Source organism: Meriones unguiculatus, chromosome 8, assembly GCF_030254825.1.
Source record: "Meriones unguiculatus strain TT.TT164.6M chromosome 8, Bangor_MerUng_6.1, whole genome shotgun sequence".
NCBI classification, from domain to species: domain Eukaryota; kingdom Metazoa; phylum Chordata; class Mammalia; order Rodentia; family Muridae; genus Meriones; species Meriones unguiculatus.
In genome coordinates, this window is record NC_083356.1 from 3680704 (window position 1) to 3693067 (window position 12364).

At 57.3% G+C, this 12364-nt stretch overlaps 1 protein-coding gene across 1 annotated transcript; it reads right to left on the reverse strand.

Annotated features, from left to right (window-relative positions):
- Nucleotides 1–1850: 1850 nt before the first annotated feature.
- Nucleotides 1851–9382, reverse strand: Aqp2 (aquaporin 2). The gene is made up of 4 exons (XM_021634981.2): nucleotides 8930–9382; nucleotides 6071–6235; nucleotides 5653–5733; nucleotides 1851–5019 (listed from the first exon to the last, which is right to left on the reverse strand). The coding sequence occupies exons 1-4, from the start codon at nucleotides 9287–9289 to the stop codon at nucleotides 4810–4812; spliced, it is 816 nt and encodes a 271-aa protein (XP_021490656.1). The 5' UTR covers nucleotides 9290–9382; the 3' UTR covers nucleotides 1851–4809.
- Nucleotides 9383–12364: the final 2982 nt, after the last annotated feature.

Here is a 12364-nt window from a genome sequence, read left to right on the forward strand (position 1 = left end):
GTCTACAGAGTGAGTTCTAGGTCAGCCATGTCTCAAGAGCAAATAAAACAACTAGTTCTCGCCACTTTATGGATTAAAATGTAGGCCAGACCTTTCTCTGCTTTCCTAGTGATTTAATTCCAAGAAACTCTGTGAGGAAACCAGAACTCAGAAGCCTGGAATAGACACCGCGCTTGTCACACAGATTTGGGCACAAGGAATGGTGTGATCAGAGGAGGTCCCTTCTGCCCCAGGGGGCAGCCGATTCTGTTTCCAAGGCCGTGTCTGAGGCCTTTCCATCTCTATCCATCAAGGTCGCTCGGTCCCTTACTGGAGAAAGGGTGTGATAGAATCACTGGCAAGATAAGGGAAGACAAAAGGGCCCCTCAGCCTGGAGTGTGGGTGGAGTGTGGGTGGGGCTCATGCCGTCGGAGAACTGTGAATTTCCAACATCTGCTCACGCCCTTTCTCCTTTCCCGACTGTAAACCCTCAGTTTCTAGATCTCGAAGCAAAGGTTCCACACACCACGAAAAGATGTTCAAGCCAGCTTGTGAAGTCCTGGTGTCCGTTGGCCTTTCCTTACCTGGTGTAACCCCACCCAGGATGCCTCGGAAGCCGCCTTATAGTCTATTATAGAAGGGGGACTCAGAGTCAATAATTCCAACGCAATTCACATTTGCCTAAGGCTTCTTCCTTCCCAGTTGTCAACCTGTAATTTTCTAGGAATCTCACCAGAAACAGCCTTTACAATAAAACAATCCGTCCTAAAACCCCTTGCATAACCCTAGTGGTTTCTGGTTTTATTTTATCAGATTGTAATCCTATCCAGAGCCACCCTGGAATCTCATTTATTGAAGAAAAACAGTTTCTTAACAGCCCTGAGAGTCAGCACAATGTTATATATATCTAATGCTTAGCCATTTCGTTGGAGCTCGTCACTGAGAAGCACACGCCCATACACTCAGGCTGTTCTTACATTTCTTTCAAGAAAACTGTCTTTTAATGAACTCCAACTTGCTTTATTCTGGCTTCTCCAGGAGTTCTTTTCTGTGCCAAAGCCAAGGATCCAAGCTAAACTAAACACTGAAGGAACTCGGGCACTTATGGGTGACAAAGAGACTGTGATTCTCTCCCTGTGACTGCCTTCATAGGTACTATATTTTAGAATTAGGGCTGGAGAGATGGATCCATGGTCAAAAGCACTGGCTGCTCTTCCAGAGGACCTGAGTGTGTTTCCCAGGGTCCACACGGGAGCTCACAACAGTTGTAGCCAAGTTTGAGGGATGTCTTCTTCTGGCTAGCATGGGTACTAGACACACACATGGTACAGAGACATATATGAAGTCAAAATGTTCATAACACACAAGATAAAAGTGATAATAATAAGAATTTTCAGCCAGGCAGTATGGTGACACACACTTGCAATCCTAGCACTTGGGAGGCAGAGGCAGGTTGATCTCTGTGACTTTGATGCTAGCCTGGTCTACAGAGTGAGCTCCAGGACAGCCAAGGTTATACACAGAGAAACTCTGTGTCGAAGAAAAAAAAACTGTCTTTGCCCTGTGCACTCAAGATCCTGGCCTTCCTGCTCAAAGGAAGTCCCTGGGATCTTTTGGGCTGGGAACAACGCCTTTCCATTTGTGGCAAAGGAGCTCTTAGAGAAAGACCCTTCTCCCATCTCTCCTAATTAGGGACCTCTGGATTCCCTGGGAGGAGAGGCCTGGGGTGGAAATATTAGCGGCCTGGGACTGTCCCTGGCACCTGGACCGTACTGACCACTTCTAAGTTATGGGAGAAAGCATTTATTGACAAATGAACATTTATTGAGTGTTTACTGTTCGTATTTATATAATGCCATACACACAGCAGATCTTATGAAAGAGTTTATTCAGGGGGAGGAAAGCAGAATAAAGTTAGGGTCTCAGTGGGCCATGAGGGCAGAGAGACAGAGACGGGGGAGGGGCACCCCAACATAGAAAGGGGAGAGAGCTAGTGCACAGCTGAACGGCTTCTGCCAGGTGCAGGTGCATCTGACACACACCTGGCGGGAGACACATGATGACGTCATAGGTTACTAGGCAACCCAGAAGCAGAATGCCTGTACACTAACATTTTCCCTCTGAAGAACACTGATTTATTGACAAACGAGCGTTTGTTGGGAGTTGAGTACATGCAGAACACTTCGTTAGATAAGATCAAGAGGGAAAGTAGGTAAGAGAAAGCCTCGCCCCTGGAGAGCTTACGCTCTGCCAGAGAGACACGGTAGACACACAGGCTCACAGCTTAGAGACACAAACACCGAAGCAACTCTCGGGGTTGTGGAGTTCTGAGAAGTGGGGAGGGATGCTACGGGGACAGTGGTGAGCCACGTCCTCCTGCCAGCCCCTTAGCCGCGCGCGCCCAGCCTGAAGATGGAGCCTGTCCACCTGCCTCCATGCTGTCCTGTGTCTGTCTGGTTTGGGTGTGCCGACTTCCACCTTCTTGGCTGGGTGCTCTTCAAGGGCAGGGACCACGAGTTCTTGTGTCATTTCCTCCTGACCCAGTCAGCACCCTCTTCCAGGCTCTCTGTCCACTATGCTATAGGGGTCTGGACTGGGCTGGACCAGCCCTGCTGGGTGTTCTAGCGTCTGCCAGGGGCTCTCAGGAGGAGCGCAGGCTTGCCTCCGTGGAAAGATGGCATTTTGCATAAGATGTCCTGGGTTCAAGTGTTGGCTCTACTGTGTTAGCCGTGTGTCTTTGGACCAGCCTCAGGGCCTCCGTTTCGGAATCAAATGGGGAAAGAAGCATTTGCTCTGCTTGTTTTACAAGGTTCGGAAGGTAAGGAAGATTGTCTGGAAATGGTGAGGCCTTACACGGCCAGGGCTAGTAACCTTCCTGAACAGGCCAGCACCGTGGCTGGGGCACAGAGAAGCGTAACCACTTTTACCCACCTACCCTCCCATTAGTTAGAATCTTGCTTTGACCTCTGTCCTCACTCTCAGGGAGGGTGTGACTCAGAAAGTGCTTCGGACACATTTTCGACCTTCAAGAGGGGCGTGTTGGGGACTAAAGTGCCTTGACACTTTGAACTTTCAGGGCAATGACTGGGAGGCAGCCCCAGAGGGCACTGGTGCCGCCCTTCCGGCAGCTGTGAGGTCAAGCCACTGCGCCCAGCTGTCGGAGCCTGGGGAGGTCCTCTCCGTGGCCGCCAGGTCCAATGTCCCTCTTCTTGCCTCCAAGGAGACAGAGAGGTCGGTGACAGAGGTTTCCCTACGCATGGTCACACGTTGGAGCACAGGGCTCATGACGGGGACAAATGGAGTCAGAAGCCTTGAGAGTGTGGGGGTGACAGCATGGAGGAGGGGCTGAAGAGAGAGGAAGGAAGAAGCGGAAGACTGCCCGGGTGCAGGCAGTAAGGAAGGGCTCAGAGGCCGGACTGGGGCCAGCAGCAAACCCATGTCCTTCTGTCTGGACCTTGGGGCCCCAGGACTCTCCTCTGCTTTAACCATCAATTCCCAGAAGCAGAGGAGGTTAGAGGTCCGGCCTCTTCTGCCTTGAAAATTATCCTGACAGAGTGTGACATGCGACAATGGCATGAAGAATCACGTGAATCACGGTGCGCACTCCCTCGCATCGGCTCACTTGATCCCAGCTTAATCTCACTTGAGAAACGTTGCCTCGACCCAGACACTTAGAAGCCCAGCCCCCAGGCTCGGCTCTGTCTCTGCCCAGTCAAGTCAATTCCTTTCTCTGCGGGCTGCAAGGTCCACACAGTGTCAGGCAGTGGGCGCTGGAAGAGGGTGGAGCACAGGGCGGGAGGGAGGCGAGAGGGAGCAGAGGTTCCCGGGGAGGAAGGACGACAGGTGACGGCGGGGGCGTGGCCTGGTGCCTGTGGTTGCACGCCCGGGCGCCTGTCCCGCCAGCCCTAGGCCTGTGCCGCGGGGGGGAGGGGGGACCCTCTAGGGCTTACTTGCGAAATCGAGTGTCTCCTTTCACGCAGTGTCCAGTTGCAGATCCCCCCTCCCCGGGGACAAAAGCTGGGGCCCCACAGAGGGCTTTTGTTTTCTTCTTCGCCCAGGAGGAAGACTAATCTTTAAGCGCGTGTGGGCTCCGGGGGAGGGGAGTCGAGCACGCCCGCACTGCCTCCCCGCTCCCCGGGAAGAGCCCTCCCTCGGGGCAGAAAGAGAGCCCTCGGATACCCAGGCTGGCCTCCCTTGCCACGTCTAGGGGACTTGTTTTCTAGCTGACACGTTCCTTCCCGCCGTGAGTCCCGGCAGGTCCTTGGGCCGAGGGCTGTGGAGTCTTCTCAGAGGGTGGAGAGGAGGTTGGACGCCAGCCCCTCGGGCCGGCTGCGACGGAGGACTCAGCCATAGCAGAGGGGGCGGGTTTATTGCAGGTGCAGGAGGAGGAGGAGGAGGCCAAAGCGGGATGAAGTCCCCGGCCTGGTACCACCTCGGGCATTGGGGTCACACTCAGGCACGCGCAGGCCCCGCACGCGGGGAGAGGCGCACGCGGCGGTGGACGAGCACTTTCACACCCTAACAAAACCAGACGCACCAACTGCAGAGCCCAAGGTGCTCTCCACGCACTGCCCTCCCCCCACGCCCCGGCCCCAGGCGCGGGCTCTCCGGAGCTCTCCGGCTCCCGCCCGCCCGCCCGCCTTCCCTCCCCACCGCCCCGGGCCTCGCCTCCCCGGCGCCCTGCAGGAGGCGAGCCCGAGGGTGGTCGGGGCCGAGGCTTTGGGGCGGGGTGCCTGCTGCCGGGCCCCGGGGCTCGCCCCTGGCGGAGGCTCGGCGCCCGCGGGCGCCCGGGGCTCGGCGGCGGCGGGGAGGGCGCTGGCGCGCTGCGGCTCAGGCCTTGCTCCCGCGCGGCAGGCTCTGCGGGGAGTGCAGCTCCACCGACTGCCGCCGCCGCACCTCGCGCTCCTCCCAGTCGGTGTCCGGCTCCAGGCCCTTGAGCACCGCCAGGCGCTCCTGCAGGCTCTTGGCCGAGGGGAACAGCAGGTAGTTGTAGAGGAGGGAGGCGATGATGGCGCCCACCAGGGGTCCGATCCAGAAGACCTGGGGGGAGGGGAGAGGAGAAGCTCTAGCACCCGCTCAGGAGAGACTGACGTAAAGGTCACGAGCTGCCCGGGGCGACGGCAGTGCGCGGCGAGGGACACCTTCTCAAGCCCGCTGCCCGCCCCGCGTCCTGACTCCGCCGCTAGTGCGAACTCAGAGTCACTCTCCCCGAGCCCGTTCCCTTTCCCTACAAGAATGCTCTCTTGTGGAGCTGAGGCCGTTGAATGGGCTAAGGTTTGCTACCTACGCCCTGCCCAAGATGCCCAGCACACAGCAAGCTCTGCTGGCTGAGCAGGAGTACGGTCACTGGGCCCCCATGCCAGGCGCTGTGTGATGGAGAGACGGACTTAGTTCATTCCCCCGAGGAAGCCGGTTAAACCCTCACTGGCGGTTTCATTTATAGCAAGGGACGAGGGAAGACAGACTCTGGCGCAGCTCTGGGGGCTGCGACAAGGTTTCCCAGGACTTCAGGGCAAGTGCAGCGGGATTGGATCCCCCTCCCGGCCACCTACACACACACACACACACACACACACACACACACACGTACACCACACACACGCATGTGTTATAGCCCCTAATGTCTCTCCGGAATGATTTCTAGGAACGGGGAGGCAGGGGTTTGGCCATTACCCAGTGATCATCGAACTTGCCGGTGACGACTGCTGGGGCCAGGGAGCGGGCTGGATTCATGGAGCAGCCGGTGAAGTAGATCTGTGGGGGAGGGGGGAGAGGAGAAGAGGGGTGAGAGCAGGGCAGGGCGCCCTCATCCTCCTTCCCAGTGCTGGGGACGCTAAGCCCGAGCCTAAAGTGAGCCCAGGAAAGGTGAGACTAGCACCAGCAAGACCTCTGTGAGTTCAAGGCCAGCCTGGTCTTCGAAGTGCGTTTCAGGAGACCCGCCCGTTAGGACCAGAGCTCCTTGGGATTCTGAGAGGGCCCCTGTGGGGAGGTGTGTGTGTCCGTCTCTACAGGGCTCGGAGGGGCTGTTTCTTCGGGGGACACGTGTGTCTTGGTTCTTGTAGGGCAGCTGGAACCTGTGGCCGTGACTTACCCCCAGGAGGTGGCCCAGGGTGACAGAGAAGCCGATGGAGAGGGCGGGGCTGCCCAGGTTGTCGCTGCGGCGGTCGTCCGTGGAGGCGAAGATGCAGAGCACCAGCTGCAGGGTCAGGAAGAGCTCCACAGTCACGGCCTGGCCCGCCGTCGCGTTGTTGTGGAGCTGGGGAGAGGGGGAGGGGATCAGTGCCGGGAAGCTGCCCGCTGCCTCCGCTCCCCTGCTCCTGGCTCCACAGGGAGCCTCTGGGCCGAGACCCACAACCCTGCCTCCTCCACCTTAACTGTAATCACTGCTCCCTCTGGATCCTGGCTCCAGGCAGCGGTGAGCCTGAGACCGCCTGGGATTGGGATGTGGATCCCAGAACCTAATAGATGAGGGGGCTGAGGTTTGCAAGAGGAAAGAAACGCTGTGCTTGGGGAAGAGGTTCCCATTGCAGCGGGAAGCTTTGGACTTGGCACCAGAAAGGCCTTTATCTCTACATCACACTGCTGTAACAGTACAGCGAGGATTCAGCCTTCCTGTGCTCACATGGCTGAGGAACTTAGAGTTTGGGTCCCCTCGCCTCTGCCTCCCCCTTCCCTTATTGCATTTCAGGCCTTGCTTCTCTCCCCAGGGCCACTCCCTGCGCCTCCCGTGGAGGCTGGGGGCAGTGTCGGGGTGGCACAGGGAGGGGGGCAGGCTTTGGAACACTGAAGGTGAAGCCTCGTACCCATGTACCCACGTAGGGTGCCCATGGTCCCTGCAGCCCCTGTCCCAGGTAAAGAGAGAACTTGGGGCTGAGCTCAGAGGCCATTCATAACCCGGCCACACCCAGTGCTGGGTTTCTCTCCAGGTTTTGTCATCCTGCACCCCACGCCCTGCCCTTTGGGGCTGAGCACTGCACAGGGTGGCCCGATGACAGCCTTTCAACTCCCACACTCCTTCTCTACGTCCCGAGCTCCTAGCCTGGTGTTTCAAGGTCTTTCTGGGGTCTAGCCTCTGCTATGCTGCAGCTCCTAGAGACAGGAGCAGGGACTCGGCTCTTCCACGTTGGTGGCCGCTGGTGCACTGGGAGGAGACTCTTTGGTCTCAGTGTCCCAGTCTGTACAACGTGGGTGACATAAACCAGCTCTGGAACTGAGGGTGACGAGGGGGAGCCTCTACCCCACTCCTGCTGGCAATGGCTGTTCAGAGGGTCTGTGTCACACAGCCAGGGCACAGTTTGTTGCTTCTGTGCTGTGGATCCACTGAGGTGGGTTAAAACCCTAAGGTGGGGAGACTGCAGAACCAAACTCACAGCACTGTACCCAGGGTAAGACAGCGTGTGGCCGGGCCCAGGGCAGATTGGGGGCACCAATGACAGCTTCCTGGGGTCCACGCTGATTCCTCAGGCTCTCAGGCTCGGGTGGTCAGCACTGATCTCTCACTTACCTCAGGGCAAATGAGCCCTAGGCTGCCTCACTCCAGGCTAGCTGGGCTCTCCCTACCGCTCAAGATGGGTCAACGCAGAGGAGCAGCCTTTGACCCCAAGTGCCCGGAGGGCTGGGATCTGGTAGAAGATGAGGCTGGCTGCTCCCAGGGCGTTAGCTTCCCCAGTGCCTTGCTGCTATGAGGGAGCCTGAGGTAAGCTCTCAGCAAGTTCTTTGACTCTAGCTGGATGTCTCCTTGTTGTAAAACAAATTCATGTAATAATGGAAATAGGAGGCTGGAGAGATGGCTCAGCAGTTAAGGGCACTGGCTGCTCTTCCAGAGGACCGGGGTTCAAATCCTAGCACCCACATGGCAGCTCAAGACTGTCTGTAACTCCAAGATCTGACACCCTCACACACACCTACGTGTAGGCAAAACACCAATGCACATAAAATAAAGGTAAATAGATTGATTTAAAAAACAATGGTAATAGACACACTTCATTCCTCACCTCGGCCCCTCTAAACTTTTTGGCCCTGGGTGCCCAGCCTCGCCTTATTTTCCATTTTGAAGGGTGCTCCCTAACTGGGGGACCTCTGTCCCTCTCATGAGGAAAGTCACCTCTACAGAGGACTGTGTGCAGGGCCCAGGATTGAATGGGTGGAGAAGTGGAGGAGGAGGCCTGAGAGGGGCTTGCTCTCCTGGTTTGGGGGAGGGGTGCAGAGTAGTTGTGCTGAAGGGATCCCTAGATCCCCAGGCATGCACAGGCTGGAGAAGAGAGGACCAGGCTTCACCTTCAGCTCTCAAAGTGCCTCGGGTGCTGTAGTCCCCTGGAGAGCCAGCTCAGGCCGGTGAGCTCCAGGAGCCTCTCCTGCAGGCCTCTGCGGCTCTGACATTAACAAACTCTAGACCATCTCAGCCACTGCTGCCCCCAGCCCCACGACTGTTTCTTAGTTTCCGAGGCAAAGCCCAGATCCTGCCTGGGAAGAAATCATGGGTTTTGTGGTGGAATTAGAATTTGGGGGCTTAGTGGCACTTCCCCCCCCCCCCCGGGGGCTGCGCCTACTTTACAGAGCTGCCAGTGTCTGCCTCTCGAAGGGCACCATCCAGTCCTCGCCCGGCCAGTGCTGCTGGGCTGTTTCACCCCTTGTCTCTCCATCCTCCCGAGGCCCCGGCGGCCTGTCTGTGCTAGGGCGCTGTGTCCGGCTGCATTCTCTAGCCTAGTCCTCCCACGGAGTCTAACAAAACTTCGAGGCCACTCTTCCTTGGTGGTGCCAGGTGGAAGGCCCTGTAGGTGGCCCCTGCGCCTGGTGCCTCAGCGGCCCTCTCCTCAGCCCTCCTAGGGTAGCCGTGTTCCCGGCCTCAGGCTCTCCTTCCCCAACTCCGGGCCTGTCCCGCCTGTTTTATCCTTCGCAAGGGCTCTCAGCATCTGGCCCTCTTAGAAGGGACAAAGCTCAGGCTACTCACAGCATTGACAGCCAGGTCCCCTCGGATTTCTACTGGAGTAATCTCATGCAGTATGGCGGCCCCGGCCACAGCCCCCAGCAGCTGGGCAGCCACATAGAAGGCAGCTCGAAGGAAGGAGACGTGGCAGCCCACCAGGCAGGCCACGGTCACGGCAGGGTTGATGTGGGCCCCGCTGACATGGCCCAGGGTCTGGACCAGCGTGCCAATGCCCAGGCCGAAGGCCACGGCAATCTGGAGCACGGAGGGTGGGGAGCTGGCCCACTGGAGGGCCGAACCGAGGCCGAAGAAGACGAAGAGGAGAGTGGCCAGGAACTCGGCCAGCACGGCTCTGGAGAAGGCGATGGATCGGAGCTCCCACATGCTGCCCGCCAGGGGTCTGGGCCACAGCGGCGCCTCCTCCCTCGCCTCTCTCTCTTCTCTCTTTCTCTGGGCCTCTGGGGAGGCTGGGCCTCTGGCACTTATAGGGCCTTTCACTCCTAGACTCGGGCACGTGGGGTAGAGGGGCGTTCCTGCGGAGACCGAGTACTGGGACGGCGGCCTTGCCCTCGCCCTGCCCCTGCCCACCTAAGGCCTATCATCCCATCTTAGCTTCACAGCTGACTAATGTTCTCCTCATTAATGAGCTCAGATAAGGATTGACGTCCCCACTTTTCCCTGTTTGTTCCCTCAGTTACCCCGGGGAGATGCCCCAGGGCTTCCCAGCCCCCACAGTGACCACCAGCGTCAGTTACCGAAGAGGAGACCTTCGCTTGGACTGAAAGACTGGTCAAGGAAGGGGCGATGCCTCAGCCAAAGCCGCGAGGAAGTGTGGGTGCTACCTCTCCTTCTTGGCTGGCTGGATGGTCTTCCTTCTGGATGGAAAACAACTGATTGGCCTGCGACAAATTTCCAAGGCAAGAGGTCTTGGGCTGGCTTTCTTGCAGTTAATCACCCGTAAGCCATTAAGGCTCACCTTCTCCCAGGAACCCCAGCTGGAAAGAAACTCCCATCACCTGGAGCCGAGGGTGGCTTCAGGGGCCCTGGGACCCTGGCCCTGCGTGGTAGAGTTACTGGGGTCAACTGAGGAACTCGAGGGCTTCCATTCAGCAATGCTCACTGCTGTCTTTGAGATGTCTGGTCTGTCTCTGTGAATGAGGTAATGAAACCATCTCACAGGTACAGATTCGCAGTAATACGGCGCCCGGCTCTCAGGAAGAGCTCGGGTCCTGTCGGCCATTGCTCAGTGCTGTTTGCATTTGGAGGCAAACAGGTGCCCAAATTCAGAGTCTCTGAAGCTGCAACCGCCTCTAGATGCCACCCTGGAGCTCAAAGCCACCCTCACCGCCGGAGGAAGACATGTCTGTGGGCATCCAAAGCCAGGAGGACAAACACTGTCCATGATGCCTGGGGTCCTTGCCTGGACAAGAATGGCAGGGATGTTTCTCCCACACATTTGTTTTCAGAATGTAGCAAGATGCACAACAAACGAACATACACACACACACACACACACACACACAAAACTTGTAACTCCTGCAGTTAAGGAGAAAGGTGAGAACGAGGAGGAAGAAACCACAAATGACCCTAGCGGAGGAGAGCTCCAGAGGAGCAGGGAGCCTCGCAGGGCTTGGGTCTCAGGTAGAGCTTTTCCTGCAGGGTACCTGGTCCCCCACCCCTACCCCGTGCTCCCTGCTCAGGGTCCTCCCTGCAACTCAGGCTCTCCAGAGAGCGTCAGAAGTGAGGAAGGGAGAGCCCTGTCTTGAGAAGAGCAGCTGTGACTCAGTTTCCTCCTTTAACCTTGGCATACCCAGACCACACCAAAAGCACGGAGGACCCCACCCAGTTGGGGAATGCATCTTGCTGGCCTCTGGGAGATACGTAGTATCTTGTGTGCTCCTTCTGCCTCTGTATGCTCAGACCCTGCCTGTGTCTGGGAGCCCGGAGAACCCTTACATGAGCTGAAGTGTGACAGTGGTTCCAAACCCACCCTCAGCCACTGAGTTCCTGTGTGACCCGGGATGAGCCACACACCCTTTCCGATCCACCCTGCCTGTGGTCGTGAGAGCAGCCTTCACTGGTTCTGACCCTAGACAGCACAGCCTCTGGCCAGCCTGGTGCCAGGATAGAAGCAGCATAAGCGTCACCATGTCTGCGCAGCCCAGTTCGTGTGGCTTTGTCACTCATCCACATTTCCATGGGGCTAGGGGTGGGGTTCAGAGGAAGAGCACTGGCCTACCACACGCGAAGCCCCAGGTGCCATTCCCAGCACCGAGAATAACCAACAAAAACGGAGGCTGGGATCCAACACACCACAGCACCCGTGGGCCTCAGCTCACAGATGCACAGACGCTCAGCTCAGGGCACGGAGTCTCGGGGACTGTGCTTCTAGAAGCTGTCAGGAGATTCTGGTCTGGCCCCAAGCCAGGGAGGAGGGGGAAGCCAGCCATAGCTGCACGGCTCATTCCCTGCCTTTGCCCTTGGCCTTCCCTCATGCCAGGGAGGAAGACGCATTCCACCCGAGGCCTCCTGCTGCGCCTTCGGGTTCACCGCCTTCGGGAGAGCCACAGCTTGGTTTTGCTTTTCTGTTTTGTTTGTTTTTAATAATTTATTTAATTTTATTTTATGTGAGTTGCTGTGAGGGTGTCGGATCCCCTGGAACTGGAGTCACTGACAGTTGTGAGCTGCCACGTGGGTGCTGGGATTTGAACCCCAGGGCCTTTGGAAGAGCAGTGCCCTTAACCCCTGAGCCACCTCTCCAGCCCCTTTGCTTTTCGTTTGTTTGTTGGTGGTTTTTGTTTTTCCTTCCCCCTCCAGCTTCCTAAACCGCGGGGCCACAGATCTGAATGAGGGGATGCTGACAAATTTGGCAACAGTAAAATGAGGTGGGCCTGGTGGACAGCCCTCTGAAGAGTCCCTGGTTGGAGGGACAGCCCCAGGGCATGGTGGATCCCAGCCACCCAGGACTGTTGAAGGGCTCGGGGCTGTCAGAAAGAGACAGACAGTCTCGTCCTGATGCGCATGCGCCAGGCAGCAGCGCTCCGAATTGCATCGGGGAGATGAGGAGCCTCCCACGTGCCCCGGCTCCAGCCTCCCCACCCCACACCCTTTTCTGACTCATAACCAACAAACACTTTAATAAAACACAAAACAAGACAAAAAGTTTTCTTCTGAATGCCCAACAACCAAAAATGTAATTCAAAATCAAATGTCTAATGGATTTGGATTCCGCGTGTGTTCGGCGGGCTCAGCTGTGCTGTGCTGGGGGTTTCACTACGGCCTTGCTCAGCCCAAAGCTCGGGCTTTGTAGGCTCGTGTGCTCCACCTCCCAAGGCCAGCCAATCCCGCCTGAAACTCCTCGGTGGGGTCTGTACGCACTCAGCTTCCCTTGTCATGCTTTGTGAAAAAGTTCTTAATATTTTCCCATCATCACTTCTCCGCCTGTGCCATGTTCGGATA

Coding starts and splice junctions, on each gene's coding strand:
- Aqp2 (XM_021634981.2), bottom strand. CDS start 9,289: ATGTGGGAGCTCCGATCCATCGCCTTCTCCAGAGCCGTGCTGGCCGAG. Junction 5,734..6,070: donor CCCTGGGCCACCTCCTGGGG/GTAAGTCACGGC, acceptor CCTCCCCCACAG/ATCTACTTCACCGGCTGCTC. Junction 5,020..5,652: donor GCAAGTTCGATGATCACTGG/GTAATGGCCAAA, acceptor CCCTCCCCCCAG/GTCTTCTGGATCGGACCCCT.